This window comes from Mastigoproctus giganteus, chromosome 6, assembly GCF_048544385.1.
Source record: "Mastigoproctus giganteus isolate SK-2022 chromosome 6, ASM4854438v1, whole genome shotgun sequence".
NCBI classification, from domain to species: Eukaryota; Metazoa; Arthropoda; class Arachnida; order Uropygi; family Thelyphonidae; genus Mastigoproctus; species Mastigoproctus giganteus.
Genome location: NC_143580.1, coordinates 35,338,446 through 35,360,433, shown reverse-complemented (window position 1 = coordinate 35,360,433; position 21,988 = coordinate 35,338,446). Strand labels below are relative to the sequence as shown.

General features: G+C 36.9%; 1 protein-coding gene across 1 annotated transcript in view; it reads right to left on the bottom strand.

The window, feature by feature from the left end:
- Positions 1-21,988, bottom strand: part of LOC150084154 (uncharacterized) — a 120,117-nt gene that overhangs the window by 87,763 nt on the left and 10,366 nt on the right. The window contains exons 3-4 of the mRNA XM_090376135.1: positions 20,906-21,094; positions 14,827-15,027 (exon numbers count right to left, since the gene is read on the bottom strand). Of these exons, the coding sequence (XP_090232261.1) occupies positions 14,827-15,027; positions 20,906-21,094 (390 nt within the window). The remainder of the gene's footprint in view (positions 1-14,826; positions 15,028-20,905; positions 21,095-21,988) is intronic.

Below are 21,988 nucleotides of genomic sequence, written 5' to 3'. Positions count from 1 at the left end.
TCTAATCAGGAAATGACCTATGTAATTATTTACCTACACATTTGTAGTGATGTAACTGCCCTTCCCTCTTCTCCTATTGGCTTGAATAAGTGATGTAACTACCCCACTCTCTTCTCTCATTGACTTGAATAAATATCACTAGAAGGAAAACTTTTTTAATGTATAGAGAGATATCTAATGATATATGGAAGTATTGTTGTTTCTTGATGTTTGGAGTTTTCTGTACTTATGAGACAAAACAAAACATCACAGCATTTGTGATGGAAAATGCAGTTAGGTTTGAATGTGCATTTAAAGAAATACCAACTAAGAAATTTGTTCAGGGTTTAGAAGAGACTCGTGGAAGAGAAGAAAAATGCATGGCATGCATATAAATTATCAGGCAACACAGAAGCCAATTGCAGATATAAGCTACTCTGTAATCAAGGAAGTTAGATAAACAAAATTTCTTACACTTCCCTATCAAAGAACATTGATCTTTGGCAAAGGATGCAAAGAAAAACAGCAAAGAGTTCTTTACTTATGTAAACTCTAGAAAGAAGGGGATGAATCAAATTGGTCCACTTGATAACAATGGTTCAAATGTTGATGATTCTGCTCAAGTAGCTGACAAACTGAATAAGAACTACATTCATCATGAGGAATTCTGTAGGGAAGTGGACACCAGAAATTTACCAAACACTAATAGGGAGCTAAATGTTTTTGTAATAACTGAGAGGAAATTGGAAGAGAAATTGTTAAAGTTAAACATAAGAAAATCACCTGGAGTGGATGGGATCTATCCAGTTGTATTAAGGGATGGATGCAACGAAGGAAGTAAGCAAACCCCTGGCCATAATTATGAGAGCATCCTTGGATTCAGACAAAGGCTTCACCGACTGGAGATGTGAAAATGTATCCCCAATTTACAAAGGGGATCAAAGGGTGACAAGTAATTACAGGCCTGTTAGTTTAACTTCTATTCCAGGGAAAATAATGGAGTCACTAGTTAAGAAGCATTGCAGGATCATCTAGAACAGACTGCAGTTATAGTTCATACACAGCATGGGTTTGTTAAGGGGAAGCTTTCTCTGACTAATTTGATTGGATACTATGATGTAGTCACATAGGAACTGGATGGATGCCAAAAACAATTTTGATATCATATACTTGGATTTCAGGAAAGCTTTTGATATTGCTGCACATGGAAGACTGCTGTATAAGTTGGAGCAGTATGGCATTAAGGGCAAGTTGTTGCTATATGGATAAAGGGATGGTTGAGTGGTAAAGACAGAGTGGTAATCAATGGGCACTGCTCTTTGTAAACTAACATTATTAGAGGAGTCCCCCAGGGTTCGGTGTTGGGCCTATTGTTTTTTATATTAATCAATGATATTCATGAAGATATTTGCAGATGATACAAATGTTGGCAAGGTTGTTTGTTAATGGCAGTAATGACAGTTCACTGCTGCAACAGGATCTAGAAAAGTTGGCAGGCTCAGAAGTGGCAACAAATTTAACATTAATAAATTGAGTAGCGCATATGGGTAGCAGTAACCTCAGAGTAATGTACCAACTGTGTGCAGTACTACACTCAGTGGAGAATGATTAGACCTAGGGATAATTGTGCAGTCAGATACATGCCAGAACAGTTCATGGGGGTTTTTCAATGATATACAGGAACTCAGCAGGGATAACAAAGTGATTATCCCTTTGTATAAGGCAATGGTCAGGCCACACCTTCAGTACCGTATACAGGTCTGGAGCCTCATTTTAGGAAGAATGTAGAGCTGCTGGAACAAGTACAGAGAAAGGCAACAAGATTGGTGAGGGGAACAAAGGGGTGCTCTTACCAAGAAATGCTTTAAGTTCTGCAAATTGCAGCATCTGGAGACTAGGCACTTGTTAGGTGATCTGATTAAGATATATAAGACTTTGAATAGTTTGAGCAAGCTCAACACTGATGGAATTCTTCCTGTTGCTCAGATTTTGCAGTTGAGGGGATATAAATTCAAATTGAGAAAAGACAGTTGCAGAACAAATGTGCAGAAATTTACCTTTAGCCAATGAGTGGTTAATTGTTGGAACCAACTTTAATCTATCGTTGTGAAACTTGATAGCTTAAATAAATTCAAGAAAGAGCTGAACAAACTTTTGGAGTGAATGGATAGGTGAAATGGAAAGGTTTTTTTTATTTTTTATTTTAGCTGAAGCTGCATAAGCTTGCTTTCTTGCATCATATGTCAATACTAATGCCAATGTCAATTTTAAAAAGATTGGTACTAAACAAGATACTGAAGTTTTGCTTACAATTTGCAGTAACATCAATAACACATGCAATTTCAAGCATGGAACTTACTATGAAGAACTTGAGTGATTTTAAAACAGGGTTAGATAATGCTGATGAGAGGAAGTTAGAATTTCTTATGGAACAAATTCAGATGATAAAAACTCCAAAAAATTTAACAAGATTTTCCTCTGACTCTTATCTTATTGTTTTAAAATGTACTTGTCATCAACCTCAACATATAAAACAATTAGATAAACAAAATTTCTTACACTTCCCCATCAAAGAACATTGCAAAGATAACTAAAAAATTAAATGTCACTAGTGATAATTTTGAGGTATGGTCACAGTATTTAAAAAAAAGAATTGGTTTTATAAAAGATGATAAGAAAATTGTTTCTATCTCAATTGATGAAATTAATTTATATGATACTTTAACATTTAAAACTGGCAGGTTAATTGGTGCAAGTATGAATAGTAACGACCTAGCGAAGACAACATATATGTTCTCTGTATAGTCCTTACTTGCTATATCAGTATGGAAATATAATATCGATATGGAAATTAACAGTATGGAAATATAATATCGATATGGAAATTAACAGTATGGAAATATAACTGATGAAGTGAAGCTATATCATGTTTCACTTCAGCCCAATTATATTTCCATACTGTTAATTTGTTAAAATATTTTAAGTGAATTGGGATTGCATGCAATAAGTGTTGTTACAGACAACAATGCATAGTTGTCTTTCCCTCAATGTTGCAGTTGTAGTCCATATGATAATGAAACTGCACTGTACTTATTGTTTGATCCAGTACACATATTTAAATGTGTAAGAAATAAATAGATTAACCTTAAACAAGGTAAATGTTTTAATTTTCCTGATTTCCATGACTTTTAAATAACGCAAAATTCTAATTTTAATCATCTATGGCATGTTTATAACTTAGAAAATGAAAAAAAAAAAAAAAAAAATCAAAATCCAGTCAAACTGTAAGTGCAAAGGAGATGAAAAGACAGGCACATGTGTTTCTGAAGACACAACCTTGCACTACTCTGGAAATAACAACAACACACACCAGCATGGAGTGAGGATCCTAGTCACCAAGGTTGTCTCCAAAAGCATCCTCAACTTTGTGCCACATTCTGAGTGAACAATGTTACTCCAGCTGAGGGGACAACCTTTAAATGTCAACATAATTCACAACTACATGTTCCGATGGCTGATAAGATGTGGAAATTGAATGTTTTTATAGAGAGCTGAAAGAAGGAGTCAAACTAACAAAGAAACAAGACCTAACCATTGTTACAGAGATCTAAATGCTAGGATTGGAAAAGGCAGATCTGGTGAAACTGTAGGAGAATTTTGCTCTTGGAGCAAGGAATGAAAGAGGGGATTGGCTGATACAATTTTGCCAAGAGAACTTTAGCATTAGCATTAGTAGAGGCATATGATGCAAGAAAGCAAGCTTATTCAGCATCAGCCAAAAAAAAAAAAAAAAAAAAAAAACACACACACCACTCCCATTCACCCCTCCGTTCGTTCGAAATACCTGTCCAGTTGAGCTTTAAATTTGTTTAGGCTATCAACTTCAACAAGTGATGGAAGTCGGTTCCACCAAACAACCACCCGCTGGCCAAAGGCAAATTTCCGCACATCTATCCGATATCCGTCCTTTCTCAATTTGAATTTATGCCCTCTGAGGTGATTATTCTGAGCAAGATGAAGAATCCCATTGGCATTGAGCATGCTCAAACCATTCAAAGCCTTATACACCTCTATCAGATCACCTCGCCGGTGCCTAGTCTCCAGACTCTGTAATTTGCAAAACTTAAGCCTTTCTTTGTAAGAGCAACCCTTTGTTCCATTCACTAATCTTGTTGCCCTTCTCTGTACCTGTTCCAGCAGCTCTACATCCTTCTTGAAATGAGGCCTCCAGACCTGTATACAGTACTCAAGATGTGGCCTAACCATTGCCTTATACAAGGGAATAATCACCTCCTTATCCCTGCTAGAAAAATTCCTGTATATCATTGACAAGACACCATGAGCTACTCTTGCAGCTCGTCTGCACTGCTCAGAGAACTTCATATCTGCCTGCACAATTACCCCCAGGTCCTTTTCATTCTCCACCACTGTCAGTGTAGTACCGCAGAGTTGATACGTTGCTCTGGGGTTACTGTTTCCCATATGTAGTACTTTACATTTGTCAATGTTAAACTTCATTTGCCATCTCTCAGCCCATCTGTTCAACCTTTCCAGATCCTGTTGCAGCAGCATAGCGTCAGTAGTGTCCTTAACAACCCTGCCAACCTTTGTATCATCTGCAAACTTGGACATTAAACTTGATATCCCATCATCAATATCATTCATAAACACCGAAAACAACAACGGACCCAACACTGAACCCTGAGGAACTCCACTAATAACATTAGTCCACGTTGAGCAGTGTCCATTGATTACCACTCTCTGTCTTCTGCCACTCAACCATCCCCTTATCCATAGCAGCAATTTGCCTCCAATGCCACACTGCTCCAATTTGTGCAGCAGTCTTCCATGTGCAACAGTATCAACAACACCAACACCAACTTCTCAAGAGAAGGTTTTGTATCTGGAAGTTGTCCCTAGACAGCAAATAAAACAATATCATGATTAATCGGGTTTCTGGAGCAGTGTTAAAAGCACCAAGACATACACCAGTGCAGATACTGATTCCAACCACAATCCAGTCATAACTGAGATCAAGCTGAGATTGAAGGCTATTATAGAAAGCAACCTATATTATAGGTTGCTTTTGCCTATCAAATATAGACAAAAGCAACCAATGAAGAAGCATCCAAAAACATATGATGAGGTAAAGAAGACATGCCTTAACAAAAGAATTCAACCCATCCAAAGGCAGGAGGAGAGAAGAGTGAAAGATCTTTGGAAGGGTTTTAAATCTGTTCTGACTGAAATAAGCTCAGAAGTTCTAGGTTAGGAGAAATTTATGAAGGAGGACTGGAACACAGATAAAATTTTGAAACTTATGGAGCAGCACAGAGCATTTAAGAACTGAAATGCACTAAAATATAAGGCGGTAAAAAGACCGATTAAGAACAAAATTAAAGAAGCTAAAGAGAGCTGGATCACAGAAAAATGCAGAGAAATAGAAGCACTGCAAGAGAAACATGATCATTTCAATCTTCACAAAAAGATCAAGGATCCAACTTCCAAATATCCAACTTCAATCCAAAATGACAAATGTGAGGTTATTATGGAAGAATCAGGAAAACTGGACGTGTGAATTAAATACATAAAAGACCTCTTTGTCGACAATGAACATGAGTTAGATGACAACAATGCAGTGGTAGGCCCATCCATCCTAAGATGTGAGATGGAAAGGGTGAACAAATCAGTGAAGAAACGAAAAGCCAAAGGATCTGATGAAATCACAGTGGAAATAGTTGAATTGCTCAAATACAAAAACACAGAGACATTCTTGTTGAATTATTTAACAGAATTTACAACCCCCTGGGACTGGCTGACATCAACGTTCATCACTCTTCCCAAAAAACTAATGTCAGGACTTGTGGAACTTCAGGCTAATCAGCTTGATGAGCCAAGTCCTCAAAATGTTCCTAAAAATAATTCAAAATCGGATATTCAAGAATTGTGAGGAGTTGAAGGATGTGCAGTTTGGATTTAGGGAAGGACTGAGTACAAGAGAAACACTATTTTGTGCCTGGACCATGATGCAGAAGTGCAGGGAACAACAGATTGATGACCATCTTTGTTTTATTTACTTTGGGAAGGCCTTTGATCAAGTCCAACACAACAAGCTCATCAAGATCCTTAAGGAGTCCAGCCTTGATGAAAAGAACATCTGAATAACCAAAATCCTCTACTGGAACCAAAAGGCATCGGTTGTAGTCACCTCGAATGCCATTTGAGTGTTGGCATTCAAGGTGAACGGACACGCTTCGTCAGGGCTCTTCAGTTAAGTGGATTGGATTACTGTCGATTATTGCATTTAAATATTTGATTTATTTAGTATATTGTTGGATTATTTTGTTATAGGTTTTCCTGTAACAGTTTGATTTTTATAATATTATAGATATCATTTTTTAAAGTTAATTTTCATTAATATTTAGCTAATTTTATAATGGTAATTACGAGATCTACCTTAAACATGTCACAGGGTATCGTGACTCAAACAGAAATAGCCGATGGCGATTTACTTGTGAGTCATGATTTAATCCGTTGCAGAATGTTTTCCAACGTCGACCTGGTGACTAATCATAGCTCACCTGGGGATTCTTTTTTTTGTGATCGATGTAAGGAGTGCACCGATCTTAAATTACAATTTGGTGCACTGATGGAACAATTTGAATCACTGAAAAAACAGGTGCTTGCCCTCGAGAATAATGCATCCAGGAGCTCGTCAAGACTCCAGCAATCTACCAAGTGATGAACTCCTGATTCGGGCCTCAAAACAGAAAAACCAAGTGCAAACTACTCTGGTTCAAAAGGGCTGTTTTATTAGGAGACTCTATTGTCAGGGAATATTTTTGTATTAAGGATAGGTGGAGTAGAACCAGGGTATGTCTGCTGGGAGCAACTATTAATGATGTCACCAACAGATTGTCAGATTTTAAGGGGGGTAAAGAGATTATTATTATTCATGCGGGGACTAATGACATTAAATGTACACGATCTGACGATTTGTTGGAAAAATACAGGACCATGCTGAGGAAATGCTGCGAGCTAGGTAGGCCACAATGTCTATGTGTCTGCAATTCTGCCCAGACATGATAGGAGGGATTATATGTTAAAAGCCTTGTGTATTAACTCAAGACTTGGACTCTGCAAGGCTTTTGGGGGGAAATTTCTATCAGCTTGGCCCACACTTGTAGGTAGAAGGAATTTGTTTTGTAGAGACGGGATACACTTAAACAAAGGTGGTGCAAAAGTTTTTGCCAGTATTATTGAAGATACCTTAAAGGTTCAGGGAAGCTGCTAGTTAGGAGGGATGTGGGTAATACTGACACGCATTTATCTAATAATATTGGTCAAAGTAACTGTTGCACATACCTCAAGAGTTCTTATCTGTTTCCCCAACTGGATATATTATCTAGATGTTCTGGGGGCAGAAACATTTCAAGTGCGCGGGTAGCTAATGCCAGGGAAGAGAGCCTAAAAAACTTCAAGGGTTGTGTTAGGGTAGTTAAATATACAAGAACAGTAAGCCTTAATTGTTTATATAGTAATGTTAGAAGTGTTGTCAATAAAATGAGCGAATTCGAACTGCTGGTTAAAACAAGTAACGCAGACATAATAGGGCTTACAGAAATATGGTGCCATCAGGAAATTGGGGATGATGAGTTTCAGTACGGCTTGTATAATGTATTTAGGAAGGATAGGGTAGATAGAAGAGGTGGTGGGGTAATGCTTCTTATCAGAAGCAGCCTGAGTGCGACAATAGTTTTCCCAGATTCAGATGTTTCACGTGCTAGTATAGAATCTGTATGGTGTGAGATAGTTGGAAACAAAGGTATAATTCGAGTAGGAGTAATCTACAGACCAGGTGATTGTGAAGATTATGACGAAAGCCTCTACATGCAAATGGAATGGGCAAGTAAGCATCAATGTCTTATTATGGGTGATTTCAATTTGCCTTTAATTGATTGGAGTAAATGGGAAGGAAACTTGACATGGGGAAAAAAATTTTTAAATCAACTAGATGACTGTTATTTGTATCAACATGTCAGGGAAAGTACTAGAGAAAAGAATATCCTAGACCTCATCATCAACCATGAATCAGATGACGTAACAGGGCTGATAGTGGAACCAGTACCAGGAAGTGATCATGGAGTTCTACAGTGGATGATGAAGAGAGAGGTAGCAGTAGTAAAAGGCAAAGGAATGGGCTATAATTTCAGAAAAGGAAATTACGATGCCTTAAGGTGCTACACGGCCTGTATTAACTGGGTAGATATCGTACAAAGAATGAATACAATCGAACTGTGGTATGCTTTTAAAACATTAATCACAGATGCCTTGAATGCGTATTTACCATTAAAAAAATACTCCATGAGGAAGGTTCCAAGTTGGATGAATAGTGAAGTTGCCACATTACTTGAGCAGAAAAAGGTGGCATGGAAAAGTTACAGAGCAATAAAAAGTACTGAAGCCTATAACAGCTACAAGATGATCTGTAACAGAGCCACAGAAAAGGTTCGACAGGCAAAGGCAGTTTATGAGAAATCGCTAGCAAACAGAGCAAAGAGGGGGATAAGGAATTCTTCACATATATAAACGCTAAGAAGAGCAGGACAAACCAGATCGGACCTTTACATAAGGGAAAGGGGATAGTATTAAATACACCAGACGCCACTGCAGATGAACTCAACAGTTATTTTGCATTGATATCTACAGAAGAAAAACCTTTTGTGGCAATGGGAAAGAGTGGGAGCGAAGTTGAAAAATATGTAATTAATGATATTGAAATTTCGCAAGATTATTTAATGAAAAAAACTTTCGAGCCTACAGGCCAGTAAGGCTCCTGGAGTTGATGGAATATACCCTATAATCTTAAGGGTTTGTTTGTTTTTGGTTTTTAGGAGCATTAGCAACTAAGGCCATATTGCTCCGAGATATGCAGTGGTCATTCCCTGAATGACCTTTCCGCATCCTCCCTATTTGGTGGTGACGGGCTCGAACCCCGGTCTAATCAAGAAGCGTGTGCTACGCACTGCTGCTCCTTCCCACCTGGCTACGGAGGCGCCGTATATAATCTTAAGGGGCGCGCCTCCGTAGCCAGGTGGGAAGGAGCAGCAGTGCGTAGCACACGCTTCTTGATTAGACCGGGGTTCGATCCCGTCACCACCAAATACGGACGATGCGGAAAGGTCAGGGAATGACCACCGCATATTCCCGAAGCAATATGGCCTTAGTTGCTAATGCTCCTAAAAACCAAATAACAAACATACAAAAACAAACATAATCTTAAGGGAGGTGGCAAGGGAGTGCATTGAACCATTGAGGCTAATTATGCAAGCATCATTAGACTCTGGGGAGATTCCGTTGGATTGGAAAAGTGCCAATGTATCTCCCATACATAAGGGTGGTTCTAAGAGTGAAGTGGGAAATTATCGACTTGTCAGTCTGACTTCAGTGGTAGGGAAAATCATGGAGGCAATGATCAAGAGTGGAATTCAGGATCATTTGGATAGAATTGAAATTCTCAAGGATACTCAGCATGGTTTTGTAAAGGGAAAATCATGTTTAACAAATCTGGTTCGCTATTTTTGAAAAGGTCACTCATGAGCTGGATTTAGGGAATAATTTCGACATTGTTTATTTAGATTTCAGCAAAGCTTTTTACTCAGTCCCACATGAGCAGTTGCTTTATAAGCTGGAATAGGTTGGAATCACTGGGAAAATCAGGCAGAGGGTTGTGATATAAATGGCTATTCCTCAGATTGGGTTGATGTAAGAAGTGAGGTTTCCCCAAGGATCAGTATTAGGACCACTGTTGTTTTTAATTTTCATAAACGACATTGACGAAGGGATAGAGGGCGTGATGTCTAAATTTGCAGATGATGTTAAAATTGGTAGAGTAGTTAATGATCACTGTCAAGCTGAGCTTCTTCAGAGAGACCTAGATAGACTTCAGGAATGGTCAGAAAAATGGCAGCTAAGCTTTAATCCAACAAAGTGTAAGGTATTACACCTGGGAAACAGTAATCCCAAAATAACTTATTCACTTGGTGGAGTTCAACTAAACCCAGTGCTGGAGGAAAGGGACTTGGGTGTTATGATACGGTCAGACATGAAATTCTCTGAGCATTGTAAACAGGTTGCAAGGAAGGCCCATGGTGTCCTATCGATGATCTATTGAACTTTTGCAAGTAGAGATAGGGACGTGATAATCCCATTATATAAGGCTTTTGTTAGACCACACTTGGAATACTGTGTTCAAGTATGGAGACCGCACCTAAAGAAAGACATCGAGCTTCTTGAACGGGTGCAAAGACAGGTAATTCGCCTGGTGAGATCGGCAAAAGGGCTTCCTTATGAAGAAAGACTTCGAATATGTGGGTTGCAGAGTTTGGAAACTAGACACCTTAGAGGAGATTTGATTGAGGTATTTAAGGCTCTGAGAGGCATCAGTAAAATGAACGAGGATGAAAATTTCAAGATTATAAATGATGCTAGAACTAGGGGACATAAATTCAAGTTACAGGGGGAGATGTTTAGATTGGACTGCAGGAAGTTTTATTTTAGCCAGCGAGTTATAAATTACTGGAATAGGTTTCTTACATTGGTGGTAGAGGCTGACAGTTTGGGGAAATTCAAAGGTCATCTAGATAATACCTTCAGGTGAGGGAAACGCATAGGATAATAGGTCTAATTTCCTTTTCTTTTATTAATTATTAGATTTTTTTTTGGCTGGTGCAGCATAAGCCATAGGCTTTCTTGCACCATGCAGCCATTACTAATACTAATATTAGTCGATAACGGAAAGCATCAACATTGAACATGGAATGAGGCAAGGATGTGTACTCTCTCCCCTCTTGTTTGACATTTGACATTTCAATGTCACCTTCAAGAGAGCATTAAATGGAAGAAATGAAGGAATATCTGTTAATTGCTCTACCATTGACAGAATGGTAGAGCGATTAACACCTTTTGCTATGCAGATGACACTGTACTTTGTACAAGTAATATGCAAGACTTACAGATACTAGTCAATTGTGTGAGTGAGGAAAGTGAAAGAATGGGCCTCGGGATTAATGTCAACAAGACTAAGTTCAATACTTAATGGGACGAAACCTCTCATGTTAAATGGAAGGCTAACAGAATGAGTTGACAAATTCAAATATCCAAGCTGTTGGATCAATGACAAAAATGAACCAGATATGGAAATAAAAGCAAGGATTGAAATGACCTGGCAGTATTTCCTTAAAATGATTGTGCAATGGGAACCTGGATCTCCACTTTAGAATACACACAAGATATGTTACATTTGGTCAGTTTTGTTATATGGTGCCGAGACAAGGACACTGAAAACTAATACCTTTGAGAAACTAGAAGCATTTGAAATGTAGACGTACAGAAGAATGTTAAAGATACCGTGGACAACAAGAGTGACTAGAGAGAGAGTCCTGCAGAGAATTGGAAAAACTCATAAATTGTTGAAGAACGTGAAGAAAAATGGCATATCTTGGAAATCTGATGCAGAACAAATACACAATTACATGGCTAATTATTGAGGGGAGAATGGAGGGAAGAAGAAAGCCTGGGAGAACACACATATCATGGCTAGATAACATCAAGAACTGGACAGGACTGAACAGCTATTCATAGCTACCAGAGGCCGAGAGACATGGGTGCCTCCGTAGACAGGTGGGCAGGAGCAGCAGTGCGTAGCACACACTTCTTGATTAGACCGGGGTTCGAGCCTGTGACCACCAAATATGGAGGATGTGGAAAGGTCAGGGAATGACCACGTCATATCCCCGGAGCAATATGGCCTTAGTTGCTAATGCTCCTAAAAACCAAATAACAACAACAACCAAGAGACATTTGCTATGCTGGCGCCAACTGCCATTAGATGACACATGGAGAAGAAAAATAATTCTCTCTTCCAAACCAATACAAACACATGGCAGAACCAGTCAACATCCTTTTACTGTCCAACTTCAAACTCACATAACCAAGTTTTCTTCTTCCTCATTTATTTCTTCAACTTCTGTTTTCTGAAATTTTCTGAGGGAGGTTGTTTTCTGAACAACCTCCCACATACATATTTCTTGAAAATTGCAATCTACAGAAATTTAATTCTAATATCAACAAGTTTTTTTTTTTTCATCTTTTCGGCCTTCAACTCATGCACAATACTAAGAACTATAGGTTCTAATACCTTTTGTGTTTGGAGTTTCATAAAAAAAATAATAAAAATTCACTACAAGACAAAATGACTGTCAGGCATTTTAATCAGCATCAGTCATTTTCTCTTCCAGTTCTTCTGAAGCCATCTGCTTAACTAGGACCAGTAAATATGTCACCTTTCACTTTTGCATCAAAAAAGTTTTGGAAACATAGTTTGTATATGCTTGAAAGTATCACCTTGAGGATCCAATGCTTTAACAAATTGTTTGACCAGTCCCAGCCTGATATGGAGAGATGAAAACAAAGATTGTTTCTTGGTTCTAAGAAACAGTCTTGGGATTGTTTACTACATTGTGTGCATCAGGTTGCAATTCAATTCTAGCACACCATTCTTTTTTCTTGTAGTGCTGAAATACTGCTCTGCTGTCCCAGAGGCAGAGAAAACAAGACAACTTACTTTTATTTATTTATTTATTTTTGTTAGTTGGCGCATTGGCTACTGTGGCCATAATGCACCTCCCAAAGTTTTTGCATTTTACTCTGATCCAAGCCCGAGGCAGGATTCAAACCCACGACCTTTGCCAGGCAGGCACTTTACCCACCTGGCTAACCCAGTCGGCGACAACTTACTGAAACTGTTTTGAAAATCCAGATGGGCCTCTGGCTTCTTGAAGTCTGCCCACAGACATTTTTTTTATATTGGTCATACTTGATCTTCTTTAACATCCTTCACATTTCTATAGTCTTATGAACAGAGTGTGCAACAGGAATTGAACACCACTATTCTGGACTGACTGTGACCAATACAAATTTCTTCAACTGTCATAAAGGATTCTGCAACAGTGTAAAAATGTGCATAAGTGACATGTTTTTTCTGTATGTGGAAGTCACCCTTTTAAACAAGATGTCAGGCTCTGAATTGGATTTGGTTAGAGTAAAGTCCCTCAGTGAATCATCCAGTCCTTGTTGATCAGGAAAATGTGGTACTGTAATTTTATTTTCTTTGTTGTTTTAGTTTGTATATTTTAATTTGCATATTTGCACCCGGTCTGAGTGTTTTATTTTTCTTATGCTAACTTAGAGGACTTAGTGTATTTAAATTTGCAAGTTTGTACTTTTTTTTCAGTCTCCTCTGTCAAAAGTCATATAGGAGCACAAGTGGATGCTTGACTGTTCTTCAGCAGTTCACCACAAAAACACAACTTTTTGGGAATTTAAAGGTAATGAGACTGTACACACAGCCACTATACACCAAGCACTATCTGTGAAACAAAGGCACAGTAGTTGACCTTGAACCTTTCCCTAGTTGTCTGCTAAATCACATTCCAACACTCCCATTTTCTTTGTAGTGAAACTGGTTTTCATTACCTTGTGTTTCTGCAGTTAGCCAGAAAAATGACAGACAAAAGAATCTAACAATGAATCAATCTCATAAATGTTTTAACGAAAAGTTATGAGTTTATGTCAAGCTTATGGGGAAGATACTATATCAAGAGCTCACATGTTTGAATGGCATAAAAGATTTTTAAGAAGGAAAAAAGAGCACGTGGAAGACAATAAATGGCCAAGCCATCCAGTATACATGAAAACTGATGAAAATGTGGACTCAATAAGGACAATGGTTGGAAGTGATTGTCGTTTAAGCATTAGAATTTTTGCATCAGAACTCAATATGCACAAAGAAAATGTCAGACAAATTTTAATTGAAAATTTTGGCATGAGAAAAGTGTGCATCAAGATGGAACCAAAAATTTTGAACAAAGAACAAAGAATGAGAAGACCCCAAGTTTGTGAAGATGTTTTGAAAAAAACTGAAGAAGATCCAGAATTTGTGAGTACCTGTAATTACTTGTAATGAAAGTTGGCTGTTCCAGTACGACCCATAAACTAAAGAGAGTCAATGCAATGGAAGACAAAACAATCTCCCAGACCAAAAAAAAAAAGCAAGAATGTCAAAATCAAAAATGAAAACCATGCTTCTTGTTTTCTTCAAAATTAATATGCCAACAAGGCCGTGTGAAAAAATTCAAAGGAAGAGACCTGAACTGAATTGTGGAAGGATGGTTGGATACTCCATCCAATGCTCCAGTGGATAACGTATTCTCTGTTCACCAGTTTCTGGACAAAAAACAAAACCCTGTGTGTTAAAATGCACCCTACTTGCCAGACCTAGACTTTTTTTTTTTTTATTCCCAAACTGAAAAGTGTAATCAAGGGAATCCATTTTCAGTCAATTGAAAACATTCAGAATAAAACAACTGAAGGGTTAAAAGGGCTTATAGAAGTGATTTCCAGAAATGTTCCTGTGCTTGGAAGAAACATATGAAACATTGTGTGCAAGTCCAAGGCAATTATTGTGAAGGGAATTATTATTATTATTATTATTATTATTATTATTAATAATAATCTTGTATGGATAACTTGTAAGGTAAGAAATATTTCATTATTTTATTGCAATTTCAATATTTCATTATTTAATAGCCACACCTCATATCTAGTATTATATTGCTTCTGTTCATACATCAGATGCTTTTTATAGTGAATAACTGAATAGCTTAAAACTAAGTTGTGCGAGAAAGGTAAAAATTCCCAGTAAGTTTCTGAAAGCAGGATGAGAAATATGAGGATATAGTTTTTTGTGAAATATAAACTGCAAATTAAGAAAGTGCTATACCTTACCTTCAAGGCCTCTTCTAGATGATGGGTGGTTATTTTGTGTTTTTCTTGCATTGTTTTCAATGTTTCTTCAGTATCAGATACTTTCTTGTTTAGCTTAGCTATTTCTACTTTCATGGAATCTTGTTTCTGTTTCTCATTATCCAGTTCTACTTCTAAAGTTTCTACCTTTCCTTCTAATTCAGTACGCATCTTTTCAACAGCCTAAAAATTCACAGTTAACATTTTTTACATTAAAAAAATAAATGAAGAACATAAGGTAAAAAATTAAGATTTTAATTTACATATACAAATGAAACTTAGTGTGAAAAGCTCCATCTTGTGATTTAACAACTATATTAGGAAGTATGCACGGAGAAATATACACGAACGCACACACTTTTCAATTGATTACTTTCTCCGGGTGATTTTTATTGGCTTAGAAAACTACCTATCAATCAATTCAATGCATAATCATATGTGTTTTTACTATGTAAAAGACAGAAAGAGTTCTATTAACACTGGTGGAAAATGTATAAATTACTGCAACAAACTAAATATCTGTCAGACAGTTCTTATTTTGCTGTTATCAAAACTTAAAATCTGCAGAAGGTTATATTCTCACCAACAGAAAATAAAGATTCACAGCTGGCAAATTCTGACAATAGTCCAACACGACCCCTCACTTACATAAGTCCTTTAGATTTCTTTATGTATTTAATTAATTACAGAGTATCATTTTCCCTCCTAATTGAACTATTGGTTAAAGTCTGGAATAATGCATCTAACTTGGGATTTACTTAAAGATATAACTACCATCAAGGATAAAGGGAAGAGTTTTTGTTTTCATAAAGGTGACTACAGCGGTCTCAGACAGTTTTTAAATTCTATACAGTGGGATCAGCTGATGATGTTTAAAAGAGCAAATTCTAAATGGGAAGCCTTCAAGGAATTAATCTTGGAAGCTACTAGGCTTTTCATACAAACTAAGAAATACTGTTCAAGATTTAGACCTAAATGGATATCAGATGAACTAATGAGGCTCGTGGCAGAGAAGAAAAATGTGTGGGATGCATATAAATTATTAGGTGACACAGAAGCCTATGGTAGATATAAGCTAGTCTGTAATCAAGTCACAAAGGAGGTTAGGCAGGCAAAGACTGATTACAAGAAATCCTTGGCAAAGGGTGCAAAGAAAAACAACAAAGACTTCTTTACTTATGTAAACTCTAGAAGGAAGGGGATGAATCAGATTGGTTCACTTGATGTTGGTGGTTTGACTGTCAATGATCCTGCTCAGATAGCTGACAAACTGAATGAGTAATTTGCATCCACATTCACACATGAGGAATTCTTTGAGGAAGGGCAGGACAGAAGTTTATTAAACTTTTAACAGGGAATTAAATGATTTTGTAATAATGGAGAGCAAAGTGGAGGAGAAATTTTTGATGTTAAACATAAAAAAGGCATCTGGGGGCAGATGGAATCTATCCAGTTATATTGAAAGAGGCAGTGAGGGAAGTTAGCAAACAATTAGCCATAATTATGAGAGCATCCTTAGATTCAGGGGAGGTCCCCATGTAATGGAGATGTGCAAATGTATCCCCAGTTCACAAAGAGGGCTCAAAGGGTGACACAAATAATTATAGACCTGTTAAGTTTAACTTCTGTTCAGGGGAAAATAATGAAGTCACTGGTTAAAGAAGTGATGCAGAATCATCTATACAAGACTGCAGTAATAGTTCAGACACAGCATGAGTTTGTTCAGGGGAAGCCTTGTCTGACCGAATTTAAAATGTTCTTGTTTATACTCCGGCAAGATCACCAGGTCAGTGGAGTTTACAATAAATCAATCAATACAAATGTTAATTGTATTTAGTAGTCACGGGCTTGAACCCCGGTCCACTCAAAGAGCGTGTGCTACTGCACTCGTGCTCTTGACCACTCGGCTAGGTCGTTTTTTTTTTTATTGGATACTACGATGTGGTCACAAAGAAACTGGATGCAAAAAATAATTTTGATATCATATACTTGGATTTCAGGAAAGCTTTTTATGCTGTTACACATGGAAGATTGCTTTACAAATTGGAGTGGTATGGCATTAACGGCAAGTTGCTGCCAATGGATAAAGGGATGATTAAGTGGGAGACAGCAGAGAGTGGTAATGAATGGACACTGCTCTAGGTGGACTAATGTTATTAGTGGAGTACCCCAGGGTTCAGTGCTAAGTCCATTGTTGTTTTGTATATTTATCAATGATATCGATGAAGGTATATCAGGCTTAATATCCAAGTTTGCAGATGATACAAAGGTTGGCAGGGTTGTTAATGACAGTAAAAACAATATGCTACTGCAATAGGATCTAGAAACGTTAGGCAGATGGGCTGAGAAGTGGCAACTAAAGTTTAACATTGACAAATGCAAAGTACTGCATATGGGTAACAGTAACCCAAGAGAAACATACCAACTGTGCAGTACTACACTCAGGGAGGTGGAGAACTTAAAAGACCTGGGGGTAATTGTGCAATCAGATATGAAGTTCTCTGAGTAGTGCAGACAGGCTACCAGAGCAGGTCATGGAGTTTTGTCAATTATATATAGGAATTTTGCTAGCAGAAAAAAACGAGGTGATTATCCCCTTGTATAAGGCAATCATCAAGCCACACTTTGAGTACTGCATACAGGTCTGGAAGCCTCATTTTAGGAAGGATGTAGAGTTGCTAGAACGAATACAGAGAAGGGCAACAAGATTGGTGAGGGCAACAAAGGGGTGCTCTTACCAACAGAGGCTTAAGTTCTGCAAGTTGCAGCATCTGGAGACTAGACACCTGCGAGGTGATCTGATTGAGGTGTATAAGGCCTTGCATGGTTTGAGCGGGCTCAATACTAATGGGATACTTCCGCTTGCTCAGATTAAGAACCTGAGGGGGGCATAGATTCAAATTGAGGAAAGACAGTTGTAGAATAGATGTGCAGAAGTTTGCCTTTAGCCAGTGGGTAGTTGATTGCTGGAACAGACTTCCATCTGTTGTTGTGGAAGTTGATAGCTTAAATAAATTTAACGCTGAACTAGACAAACATTTCAAGTGACTGGATGGATGAAATGGAAAGGTGTTTTTTTGGCTGGATTGACTGGATAGCTTTTCTACAGCAGCATGTTAGAGATGCAAAAAGATGTAGTAATACTCTTGATCAGATTATCACAAGTGATTATTCATGCATTAAGAATCTGCAGATAAAAGAACCACTAAGTGGCAGTGATCACAGTGTACTGATTTGGGATTTACTTAAAGATGTAACTACCATCAAGGGTAAAGGGAGGGGATTTTGCTTTTATAAAGGTGGCTACAGTGGTCTCAGACAGTTTTTAAATTCTATACAGTGGGGCCAACTGATGATGTCACCATCAGCAAATTCTAAATGGAAAGCATTCAAGGAATTAATCATAGAAGCAACTAGGCTTTTCATACCAACTAAGACAATCTTTGAGGTATAGGCCTAAATGGATGTCAGATGAACTGATGAAACTCATGGCAGAGAAGAAAAGTGCATGGGATGCATATATATTATCAGACGACACAAAGACCTATGGCAGATACAAACTAGTCTGTAATCAAGTCACAAAAGAAGTCAGGCAAGTAAAGGCAGATTATGAGAAGCCTCTGGCAAAGGATGCAAAGAAAAACAGCAAATACTTATTTACTTATGTAAACACAGGAAAGAAGGGTATAAATCAAATTGGTCCACTTGATATTGATGGTTTGACTGTTGACGATTCTGCATCTACATTCATACAAGAAATTCTTTAGGGAAGGGGATGCCAGAAGTTTATCAAACTCTAACAGGGTGCTAAATGATTTTGTAATAACTGAGAGGAAAGTGGAAGAGAAATTGTTGAAGTTAAACATGAAAAAGGCACCTGGAGTGGTTGGGATTTATTCAATTATATTAAGGGAGACAGCAAGGAAATAAGCAAACCCTTAGCCATAATTATGACAGCATCCTTGGATTCAGGTGATCAAAGGGTGACATGAGTAATTACACACCTGTCAGTTTGACTTCTGTTCCAGGGAAAATAATGGAGTCATTGGTAAAAGAAATAATGCAGGATCATCTAGACAAGGCCACAATTATATTTCAGACACAGCATCGGTTTGTTAAAGGGAAACCTTGTTTGATCAATTTAATTGGACACTACAATGTGGTCACGAAGGGACTGGATGCAAAAAATAATTTTGATATTATATACTTGGATTTCAAGGGAGCTTTTGATACTGTTGCACGTGGAAGACTACTGCACAAATTGGAGCAGTGTAACATTAAGGGCAAGTTGCTGCTATGGATAAAGGGATGGTTTAGTGGGAGAAGACAGAGAGTGGTAATCAATGAACTCTTTGTGGACTAATGTTATTTCTGAAGTCCTCCGGGGTTCAGTGTTAGGCCCATTGTTGTTTTCTATATTTACCAATGATATTGATGAACGCATATCAGGCTTAATGTCCAAGTTTGCAGGTGATACAAAAATTGGTACGGTGATTAATGACAGTATGCTACTGAAACAGGATCTAGAAAAGTTAGGCAGATAAGCTGAGTAATGGCTATTAAAGTTTAACATTGATAAATGCAAAGCATTGCATGTGGGTATCAGTAACCCCAGAGTAACTGTTTTTTTTTTTTTTTTTGGGTGATGCTATATAAGTTCGCTTTCTTGCATCATATGCCTCTACTAATGCTAATGTAACATACCAACTGTGTGTTATTACACTCAGGGTAGTGGAAAATGAAAAAGACCTAGGAGTAATTGTGCAGTCAGATATGAAGTTGTTTGAGCAATGTGGACAGGCTGCCAGGAGTGCTCATGGTGTTTTTGCCCATAATATACTAGAATTTTGCTAGCCGGAACAAGGTGGTGATATTCCATTGTATAAGGCAATGGTCAGGCCATATCTTGAGTACTGCATACAGGTCTGGAGTCCTCATTTTAGGAAGGTTGTATAGCCGCTGGAACAAGTACAAAGGGCAACGAGATTGGTGAGGAGAACAAAAGAGCGCTCTTACCAAAAAAAGGCTTCAGTTCTACAAATTGCAAGGTCCAGAGACTAGGTACCTGCAAGGTGATCTGATTGAAGTGTTTAAGGCTTTGAATGGCAAGTTCAATGCTGATTGGATTCTTCCTCTTGCTCAGATCATGCACAAAGGGGCACAAATTCAAATAAAGGAAGGACAGTTGCATAATAGATGTGTGAAGCTTTCCTTTAGCCAGCAGGTGGAAGATTGCTGGAAAAAACTTCCCTCTGTTGTTGTGGAAGTTGATAGCTTAAATAAATTGAAGGAAGAACTAGACAAACTATTGGAGGGAATGAATAGATGAAATGGGAGGTGTCTCTTTTTCTTTTTTTGGGCTGATGATGTATAAGTTTGCTTTCTGGCATCATTTGCCACTGCTAATGCTAACTTTTCTACTGGTAAGAAAGCATTTATAACTTTTTTGCTGACGGAATTTGTGTAGATAATCTCTAGATTTTTACACAGTACACCATGAAGAATCAGCGACCAGCTGTGTGTATAAAATGTAAATTATACCCCAAAGTAACTTGCCTGCAAGTTACTTTGGGCAGTATAATTTACTTGGAAGTTTCAAAGAAGTTATTATTAATACAATGTTAATAATATGTTAGCCTATATTTTGTTTTAATTACACAATGTATCCTTGTTGACTAACTCTAAGCCAATTTTTTGCAATAGGATGCAGTATCTAAGTCACTTTCTCCTTCAATATAGTAGTCAGTTATGATTATAGGTACGATGGCTTGGACCAAAGCTAACACACACAGTTCATCCCAGTCCTACGAATCTATTTTTTATTAACATTATGCCAATTAATGTGTTAATAAAGAATTCAAATAGTAGTTTCCCAACTTTAATTAAATGCCCATGAAATGTTTTCTCTGTAAACAATACAGTATTATGCCTAGAGTTTAAAAGCAAAAATATTGTCGCAAATTAAGTAATCTGTATATAAATTAAAAAAAAAAAAAAAAAAACAAGCATTAAGAGATTAAACAAAACTAAAAATAAATATTCTAAACATTATACAAATTACCTTTTTCTCTGAAGTAATAGCTTCCACTGAGCACAAAATTTTTTCTTTTTCATAATTAATATTGAACAGCTGGTCTTTAAAATTAGTAAGCTCTGTATCCTTTGATATTAGATTTTGTTCAAGTTGCTTTTTGGTTAAATTTAAAATTTCATATTCATCTTGAAGTTTATCATACTCGACTTGTAATGTCTGAAAATAAAATAAAATAAAATAAAATAACAGATATTTCTGATAAGAAATAAACTGTTACTTATAGAAATGCAGTATTCTTTAATGAATAATAAAACTTATTGGCAAAAACACTAAAAAAAATCAGTTAAAACTGGAATGACAAAATTAGTAAAAAAGTAAAGTTTTTAATACTTTTTGCAGTTAAATGCCAATTTTTAATAATCTTTAAGTAAAATTAACAATTTTTTATAAAAACAATTTTGAAATTAATTTATCCTACTTTATTTTACAATCTGTGTTCATTATATAACATAACAAGCCACTCCTAATCAAGCATTTTTCCAGTTCATTATAACCTCATAATATATCATTGCCTAGTATAAATTTTAAAAATATTCATAGGCCATATCAAAGTTGATTTTAACCTTTGTTGTTATTTAATAATTATCCTGAACACAATTTATCATGATAAAAACATTGCCTTTCATATTATATAACTTACAATCATTAAATTAATACAGACTACAAAGCCCCAAAATCAGAGACACCAAGACTTAGGTTGCTGTTTTGGAAATTTTTTTGGTTATCAACAATAAGTAACTCAGTCTAACCAAGTATTTATCATATTACATTCATGGATTTAATTCAGTAGAACATTCATTTTTCCCATCACTAGCTGCCACACTACTATGTTATAATACTAACAACCCCAGTATTTATGAAACCCTAATTTTGTGATTCCCTTCAATATACATTGTGTGATTTTTTTCCCTTAATTTCTGAATTCTCAAGAAATCCCTGCCTTTTCAGTGTAAAAGTTTAATTTTTGTAAACAAAAAGAAAACACAGAGTCTGGCTATTCCTTTTGCTCTTGTGTTTTCTCTAGATTTTTTCTCTGATCTTGTTTATGGG